At 36.3% G+C, this 25,567-nt stretch overlaps 1 protein-coding gene across 2 annotated transcripts in view; it reads left to right on the top strand.

Annotated features, from left to right (window-relative positions):
- TTC27 (tetratricopeptide repeat domain 27) overlaps positions 1 to 25,567 on the top strand; it is a 114,093-nt gene that overhangs the window by 39,389 nt on the left and 49,137 nt on the right. For both annotated transcript variants that reach the window (XM_039569466.1, XM_010391695.4), the window contains exon 10: positions 20,950 to 21,063. In XM_039569466.1, coding sequence (XP_039425400.1) covers positions 20,950 to 21,063 — 114 coding nt within the window. The remainder of the gene's footprint in view (positions 1 to 20,949; positions 21,064 to 25,567) is intronic.

A 25,567-nucleotide genomic window follows, 5' to 3' on the forward strand; every position in this document is an offset into this window, starting at 1 on the left:
AGATTAGACTGCAAAACAAATTCTTAGAGCTTCATAGAAAGCTTATGCTATAGCTTGTATTTTACATACTGGGGAAACAGTTCATTGTTTCGTAGTCTAATATGACACTCCAACAAATATCCAAGGTTAAGGAGCTGCATCTGGTCCTTAAAATTACCCATTCCATCTGTCAAAGCCATTGAACAGTCCAGGAGAAATTTTTTTTGTGGTAAATGTGCAGTTAGCCCACTGTGGGAGAATATTACTTTTTTCCTTTATTAGTGTGTTATGATCAAGGGACATTGAGTGGCAGCAACAGTACTAACCTGTAGGGGACTGAGAAGAGAAAGTATCCAGAAACTGTGAAGGAGAAGCCTTGCTTTCTGCATCCCATATCTTAGCCCCATGTTTGTATCCTTTGGAATCTGTGGAAGATTAGAAGGAAGATAAAAGGGACCATGGAAAATTTAGTTGCTTTGGTTTTTTATAATTCTAAGGCTTCACAGGATTTATGGAGAGTAGAACAGTCAGTTTTTTTATTAAGTGGTGAAAGAGGGAAAAGGAAGCTCTCGCAATTCTTCGGTCTGTGGACACTTTGAACAGGTGAGGATATCTTTCTTAAAGAGGGAAAAACCCCAGTGTAGTAACTTGTATTTTGCTTGGACCACAAAAGTGAAGTTATTTACCCTCTTCTAACAGAAATAATGTATCATTCTGAAATTGTTCCAGTAATACTGTGAGGGATACCAAGGTCTGATCGAGGACTTGGAGAATGTGTAAGGAGTCTGCAAAATCTAAGGAATACTATGTATTCCAAAGATAAACCAGATGGGAATGCTTTTCCCCCGTGTTGAGCTACTGATTCCATAAGAGACTGTTCTTACTAAGGAATTTTAGAGTGGTTGGATATATATTTTTTTTTTCCTGAGGTGGGCATTAATTGAGTGCAATAGAAGCTAATGTTGTATGGTACCTTTGAAAATCACAGTGAAGAACTACAGTGCACATTTTATTGAGTGTGTGTGTGTATGAATATGCATATATGAATACTTTTTCTGCTTTTCACTGTTCGAAGGGGGCTTTGGGAGGAGGGAGTGGAAGGTGGAAATGGAAATGCTTTGTTTTTCTCATCTTTTCTATGGCATTTGCGATATTAATGTGTAACTAGGGAGCAATCAAATCACGGCATACAATATTTTTAATGTTAAGCCTTCCTATCAAAACTCTATAAAACTAACATGCCAATTTGGTTTCTAAAGAGAAGTTGTTTATATAGCTTAAATAAGAGCAGTGCATTTTTCTCTGCTGAGAAAATGGCTGCAGTTTTTTCATGTTATATAAGCAGCAAGAGTATTGAAAAGCTCATTAAGAGTGCCATGTGTCTCTACTGCTGTAACTTTTGTGGCTTTATAAAAAGTTTCTTTCACTTCTTTTCTAAGCTGTGTTGCCCATTTTGAATAGCCTCTGTTGGTTACAAGATTATAACACTGTAAAGGCTTTATCTCGGCAAAGCCCTGCTAGTTACTAGTGAGACTTTTTTTTAAGTAAATGAATTCAAAGCTATTCTTTTTTTTTCTTTCATTTTTTTTTTCTTCTAAAGACTTTTATTCAAAAGTCTGAATCATTTTGCAGGAATGTCAGGATCTAAAGACTTGCTAATTTAACGCATGTATGTGTTCTGGCCCATCACACAGTACTGGCGAATCAGATTGAGTGTAGCAAAAGAGAAGCTGCCTCTTTCTGCTGCATGTGCAAAGATTCGACTGGATCTCTTGGAAGCTTATTCACAGAGTGTCTGGTACTTGGGTTTGCAATGTTTTGTGGGTAGGAGACTGGCCTGCTGTTGTCAATTATGTTTGCTGCTGTTGTGTGCGTTTAGAAGTGTTAGGGTAAAGTAACCGTGTGCTGTAGTACATGTGTTGCAGGGCAGGGGTGAAGCTTGCATTCCATTCCAAAACTGGGATTAAGTAACAGTCTGTCTGAAGTTGGTTTATTTTACAAAGTATCAGATTTCAACATAATTGACACTTTTATCCCTTTCAACTTTGTTCTCCTCTGTGGTCTGCATTCTTCCCTCAGTCCATGGGATCCACAGCTCTGCTTGCATCATATCTTGCAAGAGATGATTCCTGATTTATTGTGTGCCTTTCTGAGCAAGAAATTTGGGATAGCCTTTCCTTTCGAGCATAGTGTGCTCTTTTGTATAATCTGTACAGAATTACTCAAGAAATAGATTTTAGTGGGCTCACTGAAACTGCAGTGGTAAAAGAACATGAAAATCATGTTTAAATATTGATAGATTTTTTTGCCTGTCTAAGGGTTTGAGAAGTTAAGCAGGCAAATTTGATGACAGTTAATAACATTTTTTCCCACAGCAGCCTTTCTTCTCCCCCTCCTCTTTCCTCTTTATCTATCAGCAGCTCACTTATTTTTTTCTAGCAGCCTCTCTGACAGCCAGTTGACATGTCCCAGGCTTCCCTTCCCCCTCTCATGTCCTTCACCAGTTATAACTATTATAATTTACTTCAGCAAGAAAGATTTCATTGCAACAAGAAGGTGAAATTAAACCCCCTATTCAACAAAATGCTGTCTGAGGTATCATCTGAAGGAAATAAGACGTTCTCGCTACTCTGTCTGATGCTTAGTAACCCCTTTTTGATGATGTTATGATGATTAGTTCACATGTTATCAGTACTAGCAGTCACTTTCTTTAGTGACTTATATTCTGATCTGACTGTTTGGCTGGACAAGGCGCTGATGAACTAAACAAGGAGTAGAGCCAAACCTCCCTTTTTCAAAGTAAATTTTTTGTTGTTTTACAGTATATGAGGAAGAATTATTCTTAAAATTTATATAGCTATTGTAATGTCTTGCCCTCATCTTCTCTACCTACCTAAATATCATCCCTTCATTTGTTTTCTTCCAAACCCAGTACTTCAAATATTACTCAAATCTTGCTTGTTTCATAGCATCTGAAAAAATAAAGGTGGTTGAATTCTAGTTTGCTAGTGTCTAAGCAGCTTGAGTTTAATTTTCTCTGATGATATCATGTCTGTGTTTCAGCTGGAAGTAGGACATTTTTCGTATCAGTACACCAAACAATCTTTATGGTCTATGTTAAAGATGAAATACAGAACAAGTAATGATTTTTTTGACTTAGTACACCTTAGGATAGGTTTGACTACAATGTTATAGTTGTTGATTGCAGTCATGAAATACGTGTTTTTTCTTCCCTCCCGAGGTGTCTGAAATGTGCAAATCTGATACTCATTGATTCATTTCTCATGAGTAAAATGTCTCTGTCCTGTTGTTCTTGGTTTTTTTGGATGTCAGTTCTGGCTATTCTATTCTAGCTGCTTTGGGAAAAGTATATATGAACTTGATAAGCAATAAATCTATCTTACCCCATTTCTGCACGACTTTCTTTTTCTATTTCCCCAAAATGGCTCCAATGATTCTTCCTTTCTTTAATTTTTTTTTCTCTTTGGTCTTCTGTCCTTTTGAAGTTTTAGGTAGCCAATCTATGGAAAGGATTTCTAATTAGTATTTTCTTTTGTACATTTATTGACAGACAGTTCAAGGTTTTTGAGGAAAAAAATGTTTAATCAAGTTCTAAGTCTATAAACCATGGACTTTTGAAAGGAGATGTAATTGAGAAAGATTTGGAGTAACTATTTTTGAAAAACTTTCCAAAGAAACACTTACAGCTTAGATTCATGGAAATACTCCTTTACTTGCTTAGCTGTCCTCATTTGAGTAAATCCTGTTGTGTTAAGCAGTGATCCTGGTTATGGTTTTGTACATTGTCCTGCCCTTGTATGAGGAATTAGTTGGCTTCAGTATGTTGTGGAAAAACACGGTGTCCTCTAGGTTGCAGAATGACCAAGATTAAGCAGCTCTGATTCTGGTATTTCTACAATATTTCCTTTCCTTCCTTTTATCAGAAGCAGCACATTTAAATAGAAAAATGGAATTTTAATGTGCTGTTGGCCAGAAAGTAAGATGTTATGGTTAAATTAATCTGTGAAACATTTAAATACATCTGTATGGAGGGTGTATGTACATTTATTTTACATGTATTTATAGAATGCTTGAATTAAAGTACTGATCACATATTATATGGCTAAAGGGGGGAAGCTTTTATTCTTGCCAGTAGAGCCCCATTACTCAGCTGTTGGTTTTTTGGTTTTTTTTCCAGAAATAGATTTTTATTGGTATAATTTACATGCCAGTAAAGCAAAGTGTTCTTTTTAGTACTTATTTGTAACATCAAATATGCAGGAAAACTTTGTAAGGTAATTCACATGAAGTGTTTGTGACCCTTATGAAAAGTAATTTCCAGTTATGCAAATACATGAATAAGAGAGGTTCATATTCTGTTCATGAAGGTTAGCCCGTTGCATCAGGAAATAGAAGCAATGCCAGTTCATTTAGTGGACTGTTCAAGCAATGTGTGATCATAAATGAATCTCATGATTACTGTGAGAACTTTCAGACTTTTTTTCTGGTATAATTTATATGCCTAGCATATGGCATATATGATAATATGGTATAACAAATACTTTTGACATGTTTGGATTGGCTGCATTAATCATAGCAAGTAGAGCTGTTAGTTATGAAGACTATTCAAATAAAGGCCAATAAAATGTTTAAAAGCATCATGTTCTGCATGTTTCAATTTGCAAAAATGTTTTAAAATATTTATGCTATTTAATGTTTTTCTCTCTGAGAAGCTGAGATTTGAGGCCTTTTCTGAACTGAAATAAAATCATCACTAGGTATTAGTTGACATATTTTGACATTTTGAGATTTTGCTGTCTTGTCTATATTATCCTTAAGCATGTCTCGCATTAATTAAATTGGAACTTGGGCTTTTTTCTTTCTTGAAAGACTTCATGTCTTGTGTCAGCTAGATTTTCTTAAGTACATTTGTCAGAATACATGGGCCAACACATTCTCCAATGAATTCTGTCTAGTCTAGACAGAAGATGAGAGAGAAGATACTTTTTACAGATTTCTATAAATAGACTGTGAAAGATTTTTCTGTGCTGTAAGATTAGATGTTTGATTTCATCATTGCAACACTAGGAGAGGGAAAGCATATGCATTGGGTATTGTACCTAATTTGGTTTTTTTATTGTTTGCTAGAAATGATGTTTTCTTTGCTTATTAGTTTAATACATATCTGTCAAAGCCTTACAGTTTTGGAATAAAGGGATGAAATATGTTTAGAAAATTGTTTTGTTTTTGAACAGCTTGCATGGTCTGAAGCTCTTAATAGCTAAGTAGTGAGAGTCAAAAAGCAAGCAGGACATTTAGTGGCTGGGGTAAGGATACAGTTCTCATCTTACAGCTTATTGTGCAAGAACTGCAGTGTGTGTCTTTGTGTCTGTATATTCTGTGTCTTTTCCTTATCTATAGTAGGCACGTGTTTATTTCTGTATGTTGTAGCTCTAATAAAGCTGGGAAGATGCAAACCATAGAGGTACATAACTAAAAAGATTGGCTCTTTTGTTTGTCAAAGTAAAATGTCTTGTAGCTTCTTCAGACTAGATACAAGGTGGAAATTTTTTGTGAAGATGGTGGTGAAGCACTGGAACAAGTTGCCCAGAGATGTGGTAGATGCCCCATCCCTGGAAGCATTCAAGGTGAGATTGAATGAGGCTGTGGCCAACCTGATCGAGTTGAAGATATCCCTGATCATTGCAGGGAGATTGGACTAGATGGCCTTTAAGAGTCACTGCCAACCCAACCCATTCTATGATTCTTCATCCAAATTTCGTAGTGATTTTAATAACTGGTGTGGTTTCTGTGCATAATACAACTGATCAAACGCTAGACTATTGTGTTTGAGTCTTAATCCATTACAGCTCATGCTTCTAACTTCTTTCAAGTCAAAGCACATCCCAGACATTGCCATTTGTCTCGAATAAATATTCAGATTATAGCTTCTCTCTGCACAACTCTGTCAGATTTAGGAATGTTATTCGCTTTTGCCCACCAAGACAGGATTTTCTTTTGTGCTCTCCAGCAGTCTCTCACTCTTCCCCCCCACTAGTATTAGTCACTAGTGCTTGTGTCAGCTTCCCTTTTTGTTTACTCATCCATGCCATGTTCCTCTCAGCCCTTCTTTGTCAGCGCTTGCCTCTTGTTTATCTTTCACTCTTGCTCTCATCTTCCCTAATTCCTTTCTTGCTAATGTATTGGTGACTATTTTTATTCCATTCTTTCCTCACTTTTGGTTACTGCTTAAGGAGTGAGTTGTCTTTCAGGACTATTGTGTCTTCAGTCTCTGAAAGGAAGGTGGCAGCTTTGTTTTGCTCCTGGAAACTAAACTTTGGCACATAAGGTTTAAAGCCAGGGTGCCGGTGGCCTCCAGCATCTTGATGCTTTTGCATGTGAGAGCAGTAGCTCTTTAAAGAGACAAAATATTTCTGCTGGTGAAGTCAGGAAGGAATTGAATGAAACCAGAAATCAAGTGTCTTTTAATGAGCATTGAGACTTGCTAATATGCTCTTTCTGGGGAAACTAGTGAGGCCATCCTAGGAGTTTCACTGAAATTGTCAAACTCCAGCCATCTCCTAGCCCCTTAGCCCACCAAGCAGTAAGTGAGGCATGCCTCTTGCATTATCACGTTACATTACCTGTGAACACCAAGTATTGCGGTATGTAGGCTGCTGAACCATGGAGACCATGGTAGGCAGAATTCCTGTGGTGGATGCTGGCATCCAAAACGGGGGAAAACCAGGTAGAGACACTCTCTGTAGACCCCTGCCTGGCATTGTGTGGTTTTTTCTTTTGCTGTGTCTGACTGTTCTACAGACAGCTGTTCTTACAGACTGAAGGTTGGGAGGGTGTTTTATAGAAAATCTGTAATTTGTTATGACATAGGTGAATAATAAAGTCAGTGACAGCCTTACTATAAATCACTGGTCTAGACATGTAATTATTCCTGAATTTTTTTGACTGTTCCTGTTACAGAAAATAATGTGGTAGCTGATTTTTACTAATGAATATCATTATAGGATGGCTTCACAAATGGAACATATGCATTTTACAATGTAAATCTGTATGCAACTGTTATTCTTCTCGTGCCATTGACTAATGTTAAACTTAAGAAATTATGAAAACATTTAAATTGGTTCTTTCCAGGAAGATAATCATTTGTTGCCTTTTAGTGAGGCTGTGAAGGGCACTTTTTTTTGAGGCTTCATTGTTTTGTGTAATTTTTATGGTTGTACTCCAAATCTGTCTGAGAATGAGTATTTTTTCTACCCTATATTCTCTTCCTGCAAAAGATTCTCAGTCAAGGTATTTAAAGGATAATTATTGTAAATGGATATTTGTCCTGAAGTTATCATTGTAGAATTAAAGATAAAAGTTGCTGTCAGAGTACAAGTCTATGTGGCATCAGATAACAACAGTATATAAAGCAGCATTCTTCCAGAGGCTGTTGATAGACCAGATAAACAGGACGTATCACTGGCAATGTATGAGAAAAACACGTAGTGGTGAGCTCATAAATGCAAGTAGGCAGGCAGAACAGACTAATCCCACCACCCTTGGTCAGTTGCATAAGGATGCAGGATCTGTCATTTCCAGTGGTCCAGAGTTTTGGAAGCAGTGAATTTGCCCTGAAAACTTAACACAAGCAAAGTAGAAAAAAGCAAATGGGTATCTTAATGTGTAGTTTTACCTGGATTTTGCTGAGTAAGAACTACTACTTGGAAAAAAAAAAAAAAAATTGACCAATCTGAAGAAAGTATTGAAAAGTCGTGGATTTTGTTTGTAGCCACAGGCAGCAGTAACAAATGGAAACATTAAAAGTCATAACTGTCTCCTGGAAGAATAAATTTCTATCAGCAGAGGATGAGTTAACCTATAGCACTGTCTGTTCCAAAAATGCGCTTTGTCAGAGGAGAGGCAAGGCTGAAGGGGGGTAGAGCATGAAGGGCAGAGGATTTAAGAGCCTACTGTGGTAGTTTGCAAGGGGAGTACGACATATTTCTTCTCCCACATGGCCAATTCCAACAAGTTAGAAAATATCCTCCACTGACACAGTTTTTCTAAATTTCAGCCTTTTTTTCAGTCATTTGCTTTGTTTGTCTTGAGACTAAATAGATTGCAAGTCCTCAGATAGTGTGTACCACTGCATACAGTCCTGAAATTATCTATTTTTAATATATGATATCTGACTGTTGTCAAACCAGATTCACTGTTTTACTACCTGTGCAGAGGAAAAAAAAAAAAAAAGAAAGGTGCTGTTCTCTGTTTTCAGGATATAACCTCAAAATCACATGATGTGTTGAGAATCTTGGCACAAATGGTGAAATTCCCGAGGCTTAGCAGTTAAAATGAGAAATTTGCTGTTGTTTAATAACTAGGGAAATCCTTATCATTGGTACCAAAGAATTAAAGTCTAGTCTTTTGTATCCAAAATTGTGATTTATTGCTATTGAGATTGGGCCTTAGGAAATGAATGCAGTACATTGATGTGGTGTGGAAGTCTGTACTTATGCTGTTTCAGGAGTAAGTCCAAACCACAGACCTGAAAAAAACAATGCTACTACAGTCAAATCTGGCTGAAGTTGTTTTCAGCATAACACAGAATAAGTGATGTGTTTGGCACAACAGAACAAGTGTCAGTTGTATGGCTGGGCTCCATTCTAAGTGAAAATAGGAGCCATATCTTATGTGGTTTACCTTTCACTAGTCCTTGAAAGCTGATTCCTTCAAATAAAACAGTATCTTCTTTTTTTCATGACGTTTCCTTTTCTTCTCTATTTTCTTCCTTCTGCTAAAAAAACAATTGAGAACCTCCAAGGAAAGCTCACTTCTGAACTTAAATAGTCTCTTAAAATGAAAAGAAAAAAGCAAACCAAAATACAACCCAAAAAACAGATTAGGCAACAGCATAAAAAATATTCTTCTTCTATATCTTCCATGAGGATACAATATGTATACCACTTGGAGTCATAAGAGAGTGTTAAGCTCTTAAAAGCCAACTAAATATCAGCCCACCAATGCCTGTTAATGTGGAAGAAAACTTATATAATTCTGTACATCCAGGATACATCTGCAATTTGGTTGTATAAGTAGAACTGAACTAATTTGATTGATAATATCTTTGTACTGTTATTAGAAAGTAGAAAATCCTAAGGGGAGAAAAGTATTGAAATCTAGCCAGACCTGATCCAAGTTGATTTTTTCATTGTGTCGAAAATGGCGTTAATTTGTAATATTTGTTTCTTCCATACCTTTCTCTGCAAGTTACGTACCTGCATGAATGCAAGTTAAGTCACAGACTGCATTATATAGAAGCAAAGAATCATGTTTATAGCTTACTATAAGTTTCCATACTTTTTATTACATTTTTATTCCATGCAGGCGAATATGAGCTTGCTTTTTTGTGTTTGTTACATTAAAATCCATGCGAAGCTTCGAGTCTTTCGTTTCCACTGAAAATTCTCCAGTAAGCGTAAATCTTGTACTCCTCTCACACAGCTCTTTTTGTGGAACATATGAGACTTCCTGTGAAAGGGAAGATTTCTCTAGTGCTCTAGTTTTCTTTGACCTTCTTCCCTGTGAATTTTATCACAGGGGGGACACTGGGCTGTCATTTCACTTTTATCTGCAGATCTACATTTAGAGCTAGTTGGAAAGACAATCATCACGTGCTTGTGTTTCATCTACTTCTGACTAGAGATCTGTTTCCAGTATCCCAATGTCCATGTCAGAGGACCCCCCTATCATTTAATTTTTTTACTACGCACAATATTTTGGTGTTTCTTAGTTGCAAGGTTATGGCATGAGATGGATTTTTCAAGAGAAAACTTAGGAACATCCAACTTAAAAGCTGAAGAAGCTCTTGATGTGTATTCAGAAAATGTAAAGACTATAACAGGAAGAAGGAACAGCTATGGCAGTTCATATGTTTGGATATGAACCTTGTTCTAACAGTGCTTAACCATTTCCCTTTATAGTTCTGAACAGTGTAGTTGGGGAGAAGGAGACTGAGTTGTTTTGATTGGTATTCTGCATGTGAGGAAGTGTACATGGAAGCAGAGGGAGGGAAAAATAAAGATGCAACCTTTCATGGAACAACATATTTAGATCAGTTAGTAAAAGCAGCACATATAGACCTTTTGTAGGATTCTTTTTGCTCCATTTCTTCAAAAATAAAATTCACTGAAGAGGCAAAATGGACTAGAGATGATTCAGGTTTCAAATGTGATGGTGATGGAAAATGCAAAGATGAGTTGGATATTCTCCTGACAAATGTTACTTAGAAGAACTGAGACCAAGGGTAAGGCAGCCTCATTTTACCTGAATATTGCCTATGTTTCCTTTGTTAAAGAAAACAAATAGAACAAGCTGTAAAGTCTGAGGATATTTTCTCTTGGGAAGTTATCCTTTTTCCCCATCAATTCTTTCAACTGTATTGTCAGCTGACAGTGCTGAATTTGAGTATTGACAACAAAGGAAAAGGTTGCTGGTGAATATGAAGCAGTGTTGATCTATTGCTGAGAAGAGACTGTGTTGGGTTTTTCCAGCCACAATTGCTTTCTTTTAAGGGGAGGTAGAAGAGATGGCTAAAGAAAGATAATGAAGTGTATTGCTATTTCTAATAGATAGTAACAAGTATCTTTGAGCAGATAGTAGAACTAGCTTCCAAGCTTTCCTGCCTGTTTGTTTTTTTTTTATTTCTTGAAATTATAGATACTACAGAAGTGGTACAATAGCCAGCACAGTTTCCAAGCTGATCTAGCATACATAATTGCCTAGAAGCAATTGTCCCTTTGCAAGGTAGATATCAGAAGGAGTAAGAGTTACTGCTTAAAATGAGTGCCATGGAGGGGAAATATATTTAGAATGATCTATTTAGAATATGATGATACCTGTGGGTGGATGTTATCAAGACCTACCCATTTGCTACAGAACACTATTTGAGTGGGGTAGAAAAAGCTGTGGAAAATACAGTTGAAGTGAAATTACGTTAGTCTTCATGTATTGGGATAGTTTTTAAGTCTTCTGAGAAGAAAATTTGTTCCAGTCTTGCCTTCGAACTTTTGAATTGATTGAGCCAGCTACAAAATAACTCTTATATTGTATTTAATGTACCTTCAGATGTGATAAATTCCAGATACGATAAATTTCAGAGAGAGAGTCTGTCACTTGCAGACTAAGATTAAATGAGACACTTGAGAACATTAAATTGCCTTTTGGTAAGTGTGATATAATTGCCACTCTATTGAGTTTAGCATTCATTTCTAGATCAGAGTAGTATAGTGTAAATAAGTAACTGTTTACCTAAGAGGTTTCTAGCATTTTGCCTTATAAAGTGTGTATGGACAATAGGAAAACTGAAAAAAGTAACCAGTATGTGTGTGTGTACACATATGTTTTCTTTTAAAGCACTCATAATTAATATTTTACTCCAATTCCATTAAATGATCCAAGCTTCTGAAATTACGTATATGGAAAAATCTCAAGCACATTGAAGTATGTAGCAATGCAAGAAAAAAATAAAAATACTTTCTTCTTGTTTTAGTAGTCCAAGTCAACAAAAGGTACTCTGTATTTACAATGATGTAATGTTATAATTTGAGTGCTGAGGCTAGCAGACAAGACTAGACAAAGTGAATTTTAAAAATGCCATTCTAATTAAACTAGTCCCTTGTGCAGATCACTGATGGTGTTTTGGCCTTGCTCTTGACTTTTTAACACCAAGAGGTATTTCTAATGGCTATGGTTAAGAGCTTTAAGCCCAGCTCTGCTAATGATCAGCTAACACCTGTTGTGGTGAAAAGCTATTTTAGTTGAACAGTCCCAGGATTAGTTTTATAGACCAAAATAAACCCCTGTCATATAGTTGAGTGAATAGCTTTAGATTTTGGGAAAAATATGCTGAATGTGTGGTCTAAACCTACTGAAATATATGGAATATTAAAGCAGTACCGGAAAATGGCACCGTGCAAATGCTGATGTCTCGGCCAGTGCAGGAAAGTAAATTGTCTCCTCTGTCACTTTAATACTTTCAGGATTTCTGCCTGTCTCTCTGGTTTCCCTAACTGACTGTCAGACAATTTTATAAATCCTGGTAACTTGAAGAGGCCTTAAAAAAAACACAGGTGATCACATGATTGACTCTGTAGCATGCTGTCATGATGTAACAACTCACTGAAACACTGAGAGACCTAATAAACAAAAATACAGAACTTCTGCTAATGCACTTCTTACAGGCTCAAGCATTGCTTTCTTTTTTTGTTGTTACAGTGCAAAGGTCTTGGCATAATGCTCTAAAGGTGCCATGTAGAATTTATATTAGATGCTGTTAGGCAAGAAAGTATTTAAGACCCAACCAAGTAATAACACATTCTCCTCATGCAACACTGAAAAAGAAACACTAACACAGGACTTGGAATAATGCCTTATAAATGAAAATGTGTAGTTTACGGGTGGGTTCGGTTGGGACGGAGACGGAGACGAGAGATCTCTATAGGCAGGTCTTGGGACACATGGGGTTTATTGTAAAAGGCGTGGGTATTGGGGCACTGCTCAGAGCTGCCAGACTCAGCTCTGAGCAGGCCCAAGAGAGCAAGAGAATAAACGGGTGAGAGAGAGAGAGAGAGAGTGTAAGAGTAGAAGTGGAAGTAGAAGTGAGGAAGGAATGGAATGGAATTGTCTGAAGTCCTGGTTACAATACAATAAATCATCTTCTGTACTGAATATTCTAATTGTCACTAACCAATCTAATACAAGATACAAATCCTATAGCATTTACATACAGCCTATAAGAGTTCTTATATTACCATAGAGTGTTACATCTTAACTTCTAAAAACTACTCTTTGGACCCCTTCTGCTGAGCTAGTAGGGTCTGCTCTGACCCTTGGACCTGCTTGCAAGCAGAGGGTATTGTTCAATCAAGAGGGGATTACCTTCAGTCGGCCATACCATTGTTTTCCAGTTGTTCAGTAACTAAGACTTGGTATTTCAAAAGTGGCTTTCATTTCAATGTTGCCTGTAGTTTTCATATTCCCAAAATCTTTTGTCAGGCAATCATATTTACAAGGCTTTCCTGTTTCATCTTCCCCAACAAAAATGTAATGGAAATATAATTAATTTGAAGTGTATAATGCAAGTTGTCACGTTTGCAAAGAAAAAAATGTAAATTATCCTTGTCTTGCTAGTTTTGCCCTCAGACTGTTAAATCAGTAGTAATCTATAACTCCAAAGACTTTGCATATTGTTGGTTTTTAAGTTATAGTTGTCAAAGTCATATGGAAAAAGATGCTTTTGATTGCTACCTAAAGTTACTGTCCATTTCACAGAAAAAGGCAGAAATTTTTAAGACAGTTGCTCATATGTTGATGTAGATACACTTCTAATTTGCAGGATTAGTTGATAATATTTTGATTTTTTCTGGTCCAAAACTCTGTTACAATGACTGGAAGTGTAGGACAGATTTCCATGTTTAGTGAAAGTATGAAATTAAACAGATGTGTCAAGGCATATACAGCACAGGTTTTGATAGTTGTTAAAACATACCAACAGGGCCTTTGATGTTTGTTTGATATCTGAGCAATTCTTTTTACCTTTAGGAGGAAAGATGTAGTACAAAAGGAGTACAGTACACACTGATGTGAATACTCCTTCCATTTAGATTTTTTTTTTTAAATAGGAAAAAAAAACAACCAAAAACCAGCCTGCAAAGTCTGTTGGCTAGTCCATGCTAGGAAGTAGATTTTCTGCATAAATTAGACTATCTTTTCTTCTCTCCCTTTCTGCTTGCCACTGAGCATATCCATTGTCATAGTATTTATGGAAGCCTTGCATTCTTAAGGTATAAAAATATTATTGTCCTTGTTTGTGTCCCGTATCTTGTTTGTGTTGCTCTTCAAGGACATAATTATGCCAAATAGGGTTAGAATTCATCAGATTGAAACAAGAATCATCTGGAGTGAAATCCTAATGTAATTTTTTTCTTGTTGGGCCTTAGAAAATATGAAGGTGTTCATAGCTAATAAAATGAGACTGGAGAATATACAGCCTAATCGCTTGTGCCTAAAGCAATCCTAATGTTTCTAGAAATTATTTATCTGAAGGTTTGCTGTCAAGCAAATTAACAGATGCCCCAAATTTGTTTTTTTCACATTAGTATGTGGTATCCAATTACTGACACATGCAATCAAATATTTCTTGTTCATAATACTTAGAAAGGTGAGGAATTTATAGGTGCTCAAATTGCCATCCTGTGCAGTGGTGCAGATTCCAAAATTATTATTTGGGAATGTTGTCTGCAATGCCAGTGATTATGGATGACAGAAGCTGAAAAGAGAGGATGGTTTGAAATAATTTACTTCATCATCCTATTTCTTTGTTCCCAAGTTAACCACTGTTGTTTGTTTAGAGCTATCATGTACTCATGATGTTTTGTACAAATCAGGGATTGTACTGCAGATTCCATGAGGAGAAGCAATAAAGTCAGTAGGCTTGAATTCAATATGTTGTGTTTTGTTGCTACTGCTTCCAATTTACTGTCCAAGAGGAAATCTTTGTCTGTCAGATTATATTTTAATTTTGAACCTAAAGTGAAGTTGTCATGCATTAAGGTGATACTCTCAGAGAAATGAAAAATACTTTTAAAATATTTATTTATTTATTTATTTAAGTATGGAAGAATGGAGTTGTTTCTGTCTGAACTTCAGATTATTCAGTTTCAATAAAATGATTTATGAAAACACTGGAGGAGCTCCCCTTTTAGTATGAAAAAAACAACCTCTCTGAGCTAAGCCTTTGGGATGAATCAGATGGGTGTTTACAGATGCACATTTTAGTTTAAGGGTTCCATTTCAATGCAATTACATAAAAATACATATAGAGGTTTACATACAATAATTATATATCATTGCACATAACAGGGAAGTCTTGGGGCTAGCATTGAACTAAGGATAGTGGTGTATCAAAGACAAAAAACTTTTTATTGTAATTATTATTCAATGTCCTGCAATTTTGAATGCATTTTTAGATTTATTGGAAATTTCATTTCTGAGTATAAAGAGCATATGTACTGTGATAATTGCAAAATACAAACTTTTAATTTAAATATAGATACAAGGAGATAATAATTCCTTTAGCTGGTTGCTAAGCAGTTTTTTGCATTAAAATATTTATATTCGCCAGTAAAACAGCATTCTGTGCTTAAAAGCAATCCTTTGACACATACATTAAATCAGCTTAAACATCAAATACTACTTCTTGTCCATTAAATATGCCTATTTAGAAAACAGTAATGAATTTTAGTTGTTTATTTGTTTGAGGGTTTGTGTATATGCATAGTTATTACAGTTTCCTCTTAATTTGTGGTCACCGAAGGATTGGTAAACTGTTGAGTGTTGTAATAAGAATAAAAGCACTGCTAGGATGAATTTAAGCTCTGTGAAACCTCAGTGTCGTACGTTTGCTAGTAATGCTATATAATCAAATATTCTTTTGATTCCTATTTATTTTAAAATCTTTGGGATGGGCATGTACAGGAGGATAGGTATGTATACTTGATTTGAACAGAGCTGCTTGATCTGTTTGAGCAAACAGGAAATTTTTACATGTTTCTACACTAAGCAGAAAAGCCAAAAGTGGTTATACTGACTGGCTTGTTTTGTTGCCAAGCCATGGTTCTGCTGCTTAATTGCAACTAGAAATTTAGTATTTTTCTTGCCCTCTTGATACTTGCGCTTTTCACTAAAACATAAAAAGTGCACTGGTGTTGGAAACCACTTAGTCACAAATGTACTTTATTTTACCTTATAGGGTTCTAACAGAATTATTGTTTAAAGTTACAAATCCCATTTCTACCAGATGCTGCCAGTACTACTGCAAATCATCTGTGTTCGAGCTTGATTAGTAGAGGAGTTAATATTTTAAGGACTTTGCTCAAAATTTCTATAATTTTTGTTTCCCTCTGGACATTGGATTGCCTTAATCTTTCTTAGGCAATTAAAAATAGTTTCATAAAGTTCATGTAGCTACTTTCCAGGGCAGAGATTTCTGTACATACTTTTTTCCATAAATGCAAGGAGTATGTTTTATGAAATGCTATTCTGTTGAAAATACGTAGATTTAATGTAAGGAAATTTTTCCACAATAACGTGGCATCTTTCAGGTTTGATTATTTTTAATTTTATTTCATTTTGCTTTTTTGGTAACCAGTTTAGTGCTAGGACAAATTTCCAAAAAAATTCCAATTAAAGAAATGTCATTTGAACATGACTTTTTAGAAGAAAAGCATTACTTATACAGAAACTTGAAAGATTATTTGGATGAGAATAACATGTGGAAAACAAATCACATTCTCCCTAGTATCATACTGATTCTCTCCTCTTGTTCTCAGGACTGAATTCCACAGAAGTTTTTATGTCAATGAATTCTTTGCTGTGTACATAAAAACAAATTAAGCACTTGTTAAGTTAGCTTTTGGTAATACAGTCCTTCACCAGAGATTAACAGATATGTATACAGGGCAAATGCACCTTTTCCTATTCATGCCTCAGTCACATCTCCAGTTAGTGGGTTTTTTATGTACTCACCGGACTATTCTGCAGGATATAGAATGTGGAAAAGAGGCCATGGTATTGCCTCATTTTACAGAGAAGAATGAGTTATAAGGTTGCCATTTTGCCTTTGGATGTGTTGAAAAATAAGGGTTTCATGTTAATTGTCTGAATGAATTACTGAAAATCATCAAATAAAGATATACGTGGTTATATGAAGCAAGACTACTGATAAGTAGACATGAAGTAATCCACCTGAGTAATTTGAAAATCTTAACGTGTGGTTTTTTGGAAAAGCAAACAACAAAGCTCCTGAAGTATGTTAACTGAAATGGATAATATAAGGGAACTAAAGAGGAGTATTTTTTCTTTTTTTTCCTCTAAATCTCCCCCAGTGTTTTGTGCTTGTTTGTTTGTAACTTAAAATATGTTAGCAAATAACCTGAGCTGGATCTAAACTAAGGGTCATATCTTTGGAGGGATGACAGAGAAACAGAGCAATCCTCAGGGTGCCTCATGCCTGTGACTTCAGTTAAGTAATTTCACCACATCCTGGCAATTTGGCCAATAAGCAGAATATTTTTGGTTCACTGATGGACTGATGTGCAAATTCTTGGGAATTCCACAACTGGTTGCAATTAAAATTGCTCAGTTTGCAAGTCCACTTTCAGATGATAGCTCCATCATAGCAGTCATAGTACTCTGCTAGGCTACTGATAGTTTATCAGTGAGCAAGCTTCAGGAGTAAAAGAATAGGCTTACTGCCTAGATGTATCATAAGGAAAAATAAGAAAACATCAAAATTATTTAGAGAAATTATTTAGAGCTGCAGTTAACAAGAATCATCTTTACCTGGTCCAGGTTTTCTAGCATGTCTAATAAGCCTAGGTAAGGTCTTCCTGACTTCAGTGTTGGGAAGAATTCTTATAGGAATTCCAACTTCTTAAAATAGTAGATGTAGAAAGGTGGAAGAGTCGCTCTGACCAATCTATACCTTCTATAAGTCATGACCTACTGATACAATTCTTTCTCTGTTTGCCTGACAGAAAGCTGTAAGAGTGATCAGTGTGTGTTTCACACTTAGGTTAAATTCTGAATAATGAGGCTGAATCATTCATTAATGGTACCTGATTTTTGGGTTTGACAGAAATCTGTGGCTGAGTTTGATCTGGGTGTCATTACTACTGTGCACCTATCTGTCTCACAATTCAGGTGTTACTTGGAATCATAGAATGGTTTGGGTTGATAGGGACCTTAAAGGCCATCTTGTTCCAACTGCCCAGCCATGGGCAGGGACACCTTCCACTAGGCCAGGTTGCTCAAAGCCTCTTCCAACTTGGCCTGGAATACATCCAGGGACAGGGCATCGATAACTTCATTGAGCAATCTGGAACGGGTTGACTGGAGAAGAAGTTTTGTTCTTACATAGTTATGGGGATACTCTAAGTGTTGTACAATAATGGACTACTTTGTTAAGACTTGCAGCATCATCTTGTTTCATTTGAATATCATATAAGGAAGATATATTGAATTAAGTGTTCTGGTTTGTATAATACTTTGGTCATCTCCTTTTTTACATGTTGATATGATGGGAGAGGATGATATTGTTTGTAGGAAAAAATGTGTGGAAGAATTGGAGAAATGAGTTTTCCCATGTGAAAATATTCTATTCTGTGCAGAACATATTGCATAACCTTATTTCCTTTCATTTCTTCTCACCCTGTCTAATCTTCCTGTGTTTCTTTCCCTTTATTTTATTGTTCTTGCCCTAAAGTAAGAACAAAGATGAGTTGTGAAGATTTTCCATAGTGGTTTTGTTTCAGAATTATTTTGTTAATTTTCTTAGCTGCCTTTGGTGCAATATAATGAACTTTCAAGTATGTTCGCAAAACCTGCATGATCTTGATTACCTTTTTTTTTTGCCCCAGTTGTTTTATTTTAACCTATAATCCTATTAATAGAGTCTAGATTTAGCTCCAGGTGAAAATATAAAGCTTTGGATCTTATGAGAAAGTATTTATTACCTGGAGTATTTGGACATTTTGGGTACAAGATTAAAGCTTGCTTAATAGTTATGGTTACATATTCTGAAACTATTCTTTACAGCCTTTAAGTATAAACAATTGTGCCCTTTATGCATGTATTATTTTGTTTCTGTAGTGCTTTAAACGTTGTAATTAGGCAATGAAAAGGTGAGCATTTGAATTCTGGCACAGGACTGTGAGCTCTGTACAAGTATACAATTACATATGCTTCTTAAATAAAAACTAGGTCTGCTTCTCATTGTCTTGTGCATTTGCAATGCTTTTTTTGTATCAATAAAACTGTTGGAACTTTTAAATTTTTCTTCTGTAATTTTACAGCAGGTATACCTTTCATTTTGTTTCATGAATACCTTTAAAAAGCAGGATCATTATTCAAAATACGACTTGTCATTACTCCTGCAGAGGAGTGAAATGTAATTACCTCTGCTTGTCTTCCATCCTGTTTCTCTTTGGATTGCCTCCCTCCCTCCCTCCCTAGGAGACTTTATACACAGCTCATGCAGCATGCTCGCTTCAGTCACTGCTTAGGTGGTGGTGTGGGAGGTACACACAGAGACAGAGGAGAGGCTCTCTTGGGCCACCAGTTCTCCTGCAGAGCTGGATGGTGTGGACACAGAAGCTTCATGCTCTGCCCTCTTTGGGCCACTTGCTAAGGTGAACCAATGAGAGGACAAGGACTCTGCTGCTGGACAAGGGCAGTAATTGGACCTGAAAATATCTTTAGGAGCGTTATTAACCAAGGCTTTTAGTTGTCATTGTTCTTTTGCAAAATAAATACTAGTATCTACCACCAGGTAGCACAGAAAAAAACCCCTTGAAGTAAAAAATTAAATAGTATGACAGAAAACTAATAGTGGAGAAAATGGGGGAAAGGGTAACCTTTTGGACACCAATGTCCTGTGCTAGGCATGCCTTGCTTTTTGTGTTTGTCTTAAGACCAAACAAAAATAGATATTTGACTGAAGTTTGATGAAACAGGAGAGATGAGCTCTTGGAACTAGGACATATATTAGTTAACAGATTTAGTGATTATGGATGGTAAAAGGGCACTTGAAAGTCTAGGGAATAGAGAACATTGTGATTGTGTTCCCTGATTCCAGGTCCTCAGAACGTAGAGGACAGTATAGAAGCCTTTGGTTGCCTCTTAATCTAATACTGAGTAGCAGTCAGGAAAGAGTTGGTGCAGAGATTCTTGGCCACAAAGAGTGGGATTAGTTGAAGTGTTTGGCTGTAAGGCATTCATACTGCCTTCATTTATGTTTTTATTTGCTGTTGCCTCTCTTCCTATTGTAGTTTTGTTTGGAGGAAATTTTTTTTAGATAGCTTCTTTCTGCTTCCTTTCCTTTGAAAACACTAGGGAAAACAAAAACAGATTACAACATGACAGAAACTTGTCAGGCATTAAACACAAACCACGAGCAAAGTATGCTTTTTAATGCTTTGGGAGATCTTTGAGAGGAAAGAACAAAACTACTGGGGCTTTTTTTTCAGTCTACAAATATCTATGGACAAATATATTTTCTCAGAGAAGATGGATTGTATTTTCAGTGTCAATAAAATTAGCAAGGAAGCTTTCCTGCTGTCTCACTTTTCAGAAATGGTATATTCTGTCTAAAACCATACTGGAAAGAGTCCAGGCAGTCTGTAAATTATTAAGAGATATCAAAACTGTTTTGGCTGCATGTCTTCTATTGGACTTCCCTGAAAATCAGTGGTTGGAGACTGGCCCTGTGTTCCTGGCATCAGTGCAGCATGTTCCAAATGACAACTTAAAATGATTTTAGGAAAGCTGCTTACATAGATTATTCCATATTCTCTATACATCTTCTGAAGTCAAAAATTCTTCCTGCTATTCTCAAGTCACGGCAAGTTCTCGATTAATTAATATTCTTCAGATTCTTAGCAAATTCAACATTTTTCATGTGGAAGTGCTGTTAACGTGAGCATCAGGGCACCTTGCATATGAGAAGAGGCCAAGAGAGAACTGTATTTGTTCAGCCTTGAGAAGTAGGATCCCTGCTGCTGTCTACAACTACCCAGTATGCAGGTGTGGAGAGGGCTGAGCCAGTCAGCCCAGGATCAAATTCTTTGTTTTCCTTTGATTCTGAGTAGCCATTTTATTTGTGCAGTTTGGTCAATGCACCATATGGATGCATAGCTGAGAAGGAGAAAGTGGTTTTGAAGGCCACTTTTTATGTTGAAAATAGATTAAGGTAATTTGTACAGCCCTCAGTTCATCAAATAAGTCCTACAGCCACATATTTGACTTTCAGACTAGGAAACAGCATTCATGCTTGAGACCACTGTTAAAAACTTTACTGTCTTCAGTGTCTTTAAAAGTGAAGTAATGACAAAATGTTCTTTTTCTCTGCAGTGCTTGCTCTCCCAGCCAAAGTTCTGGGCCATTCAGACATCAGCGTTACTCCTTCGGACCAAACTGGAGAGAGGAAGTACTCGCAGAATGGAACGGGCAATGAAGCAGACTCAGGTAAGATTTCTGAGCTGCTGTATTATGTATAATGTGTGTGTGTGTGTGTGTGTGTGTATATATATAATCAAATACAAACAGGCAGGAGTTAGGAGGTTCTGCAGTTCCTCCCTGCAAACTGTACAAGATAATTTTCTAATTTTTTCTCTAAATTAGATGTATAAACCACAAATCCTTCTGTATCTGCTAGTCCTGAGATAAGCTTATTACATACAAGTAATGAATCATCACTTTCAAAAACATAACAAGTTTTGGAAGATTGAAATTAAAATCTGGTTTTGTACCTCGACTTTCTGACTTACAGTCTGAGGAGTATATGTAGATGTTCCTGAATATCAAGCTGCTACTGCTATCAAATTTTTTAGTATTTTTTTTCTCAAGTAAATCATCTCTATTAAACACTGAAACTTGTAAGTAGTCATTGGTATTGTGAGAACAGGAAAACACATTTGTGAATAAAGCAGCAATTTCAATTTACCATTTTGATGTGACATTTGGTAATTAGTATTTTTATTGCAAGTTTGAGGCAGTGATTAAATAATCTCACTCCAGACAAAGAGAAGACTGTTTTTTCAAATACAAAAGAAGAAATGTTAAAATCCTGAAATGCACCATCTAATAAGATTTCTTTTAAAAATAAATTTTTCAAAAGAAAGGTCCGTAGGCTACATCAAGATTCTTGTAGATTCTTTTTTACCTTCATCTTACAGTTTTGTTAGCCCTTTGTCATCTTCGTACAACTAAGTCTTGTTGTCACGCATGAACAGCAGGCATTTGTTTGTGTCCGTCAGGCAACAGTCCTGCTGGCTAAAACAGCCAGGAATGTAAAAAATTATTATTATGCTGCTATGTATTTAAATCCTGAAAAGCTGATATTTCATTTAAAATCATTATGACACATGGGTCTTTGAAGGAGTACATCTTGGATGCACTGCTGCATTTTTCTTTTGCTGATGAAGACATGGAGTTGCTGTAGTGGAATTTCCTGTGGTCATTAGGAGACTGTCAGGGAAGCCAGGATTCCAAATCTGGGAGATGTAGAATCTGACAGCACTTGGGAAGCGATCTCAGGATCCCTGATGCCCCAAGCCATAAAACAGTTGGAGTGCCTCCAACATTTTTGTCTAGCTTGATTAAACCTGAGTACTGGGAATTGTTATATTAGACAGTTTGACAGTCTCATGACAGAAGCCTTCATGAAGGGGTTCTCTTAGCAAGAACATTCTCTTAGAAAGACTTCTTGTGCTGTAACTGCAGTAATGCAAAGGATTTGATTAGCATGGGCTGTGATATTTTGGGAGATGACCCCACAGTAGACATAGACTCTGAGGTTTTAAATACTACCTTTCATCTTAGTATGTTTATATTTTCTTTCATTAAACTTTCTAGTTATTTGGATATAATTGCATATTTGTGTTGATCTGATGGTAACAAGCTCAGTTTCCAAAAATAGTTAAAAGTTGTTTAATGATTTATACATCCTAAATTAATCAAATAACTTGAATAACTTTCCATTTAAGGTTTTCATTCCTGAGTTCCATCAGATCAGAATTTTTTTAATGTCATTGTCTCTAACAGTTCTAAGAAGGCATCAGAAAGCATATGATGAATTATGCTATTTTCATACATAGCACAAGTCATTTTTGATATATCATTTTCATGAAGATGCTGATGTATAATTTTCATTAAGATGCCAAAGAATGAGTGAATTCTGCAGCTGTTTATCAGTAGAAAATGGAGTTCAAACCCACAGAATTTTCATACAAATGGATTTGATAGGTCCTTGTTTTACAATTTCGTTATTTACTAGTTCAGGTTGCTGTAGTTACGGAAGATTAAGGGAGGAGGTGTTAAATGCAATTGCAATATCAATCTTTTTAAGGAATTACAAAAATTCTTGTAAAACATCTTGAGTAAGACATGGTAAACTAAATCTTCTACGTTACTTGAGAGTTGTTTGAAAAGTGCATGAGCCATTATAGGCTCTGACTTAGTGATGCTGGGACTCTCCTGTCTTATTCTACTGTAATTTTTCTTCCTTTCCCCATTTCCACCCTCACCTGCTTCTGTGCTGGCTCTGCAGCTGATAAACATCTTTTTTAATGAATGTTGCTGAGTAGGCATATGCTGCTTTTCAGCTCTATAGCAAACCCAGCTACACTGTTGGTTTGTCAAAGAAAGCATTTTTCAGCTGTCTTTTTTTGTAGGACTGGCTATGTCTGTTTACATTATTTTAATTACTTGAAAATATTTGTAGCTCTTTTTGAAATGAGGGCATATTGGTTAAATTTAACTGCCAGACTCCAAATATTAAATATATCCCTACTTTATGCCAAACAGTTTTTATAAATTTTTTAAGTCTTTTTTTTTTCTAATTGGAAGACTTCAAGAGGAATTGAAATGATCATTTTCAAACCTTTTTCTGATTATTTTAAAAATCTGAACTATAGATAATGTAGTCTTTGGAACAATTTTTAAAATTATCATTCTGGGTACTCTGGATTGTAGTTTAGCTAGTAGCTAACTGCAAGTGAGGAGGAGATGCTTCTTTCCTTAACTTTTTTCTGGATGCTGCAGGTTGTCTCTGTCCAGTTTTTGCTTAAATGATGTTTGGATCTGCAAAACTAAGGTTAAAGATTTCTAAAGCCAGTACTTTTTTCAACCATTTTTCTAAGAAAAGGAAACAGTGTTTGAAAGCGAAACCGGTTATTTTACATTCCACTAGAATATTTAGTCATGACCAGTGTAACATATAGAGAAGTGCAGATCAAGGTACTGCCAACTAAAATGTGTCTCTGGATACAATATGATTTTTTTAAAGTTGTGTGATTGTTTTTCTTCCATTTGGTTGAAGGTCAAGAAGGGTGAGAAGTACTAGGGTGGAAAGAAAAGTGGGAGGGAGAAAACAGGAACAAATGGGGGTAGGTTTTTGATAAATAGCTTTCCTCATAACCAGAAACCTGCTATTTCTCCATCAGTTTGGGGATCTTCACCTACCTTTTATTGTAAGAAAGTAATTCAGAAACTATTAATAGTGGAAAATGGGTTGGACTAAGCTGTTAAGCCACAAATTACTACTGAAAGTGCAGTCAGAGCTCAAGTAACAGGATGGGAGAGAAAAAAAGGAAGTTTGAGTGGTCTAGGAGCTATGAAAAAAAGAGAAAAGTGAGGGGTGATCTAAGAAAGAACCCATAAGAATAAAAACAACCACCCACAACCAAACACACCAGTTCAAAACACAGGGAGTATCATCCCACTGTAGTTTCTTGATCTATGAAATAAGTTTACTCTTCCATTTCGGCGGATTTGAAAATGTTTTTAAGAATGAAGCAAAATGAATTCAAATGCCATCCTTTGCACAAAGGATGGTGGGGTAGAAACACGACCATCATTTACTGCTGTATTATGCCAGCGGTGAAAGATGTGAAGCTGCCATGTGCCTGGTACTCCAGCAGCCTGCTCAGGTTTATCCTACCTGGGATATCCTGGGTGTATCCTACCCTAACCTGGGTGGTTACACTGGCTACCTCTACATTTGCAGCTGTTACCAGCTTGTTATGGGCCCCTTTTCTGACTGTGTTTTCTGCTGCTCGTTACACCTGGTGACAGCATGCCTGCAAGCTGATGGCTTGGCTTTCCTAGCACGTCGTACAACATGTGCAGTATTTCATATGGTTCCCTCTTGCTTGCTTTTCTTGGCAGTAAAGGAATTTGCCTGTTGGGGCAGAGAAATGTGTCTTGAAAAGGGTGTTTTAATAAGACTTCAGGAGAGCTGGGAGCAGACTAGTAATATTATAGGCTAATCATTATGCCTAAGATTGAAAGGTCACATGAGATCTTGTTTTATATCCTTAGTCATACACAGATGTATGTGGTTGGGAATTCTGTCAACTACCCTTTAATTTGCACTTAAATAATACTTCAGAGTGTCATTTTCTCTCTAATGGTTTTCTGTGTGTATGAAAAAGGGAAATAATTTTTTTTTGTTTAAATTGTTCATACTATAGAAACATGCTAGTTGGTCTTAAGTTCTTCCAAATCTGAAAAAAAGTTATGTACATCTGTAGAAAGGAAAGACTGATAGAGGTCCAACAGAGCTTGTGTCTTAAGCTCTATAGCTTGAACACAAATTTGCTGGTTTTTTATTTTCACATTGATGGTCTTTGAATGGTTATGCAAGAAAGTTTTGTCATTTATCATAGAAATATATCCTTTTTATTTTCAAAACTAAACGGTCACTTCCTTGCCAAATAGCTTGCTCTGCTTTTCTATACTTGGTGGTTGTTCTACATTGGACAAATTCAACATTTAAGTTAAGAGTTCAAAAAGGAGAGGGGAGCAGTCTTCCTCCCAAAAGGCTCATCTAGAGAGGTTTGAGGTGAACAGATTTTTCCCTGTTCTTTTGCTTCTCAAGTCATACATCTTTCTGATCAGGCCTCTCAAACCACAGTCGGAGCAATAGAGAGAGACATGTAGCATAACCAAGGGAATGACAGCACCTGTC

This window comes from Corvus cornix, chromosome 3 (genome assembly GCF_000738735.6).
Source record: "Corvus cornix cornix isolate S_Up_H32 chromosome 3, ASM73873v5, whole genome shotgun sequence".
Classification (NCBI taxonomy): Eukaryota; Metazoa; Chordata; class Aves; order Passeriformes; family Corvidae; genus Corvus; species Corvus cornix.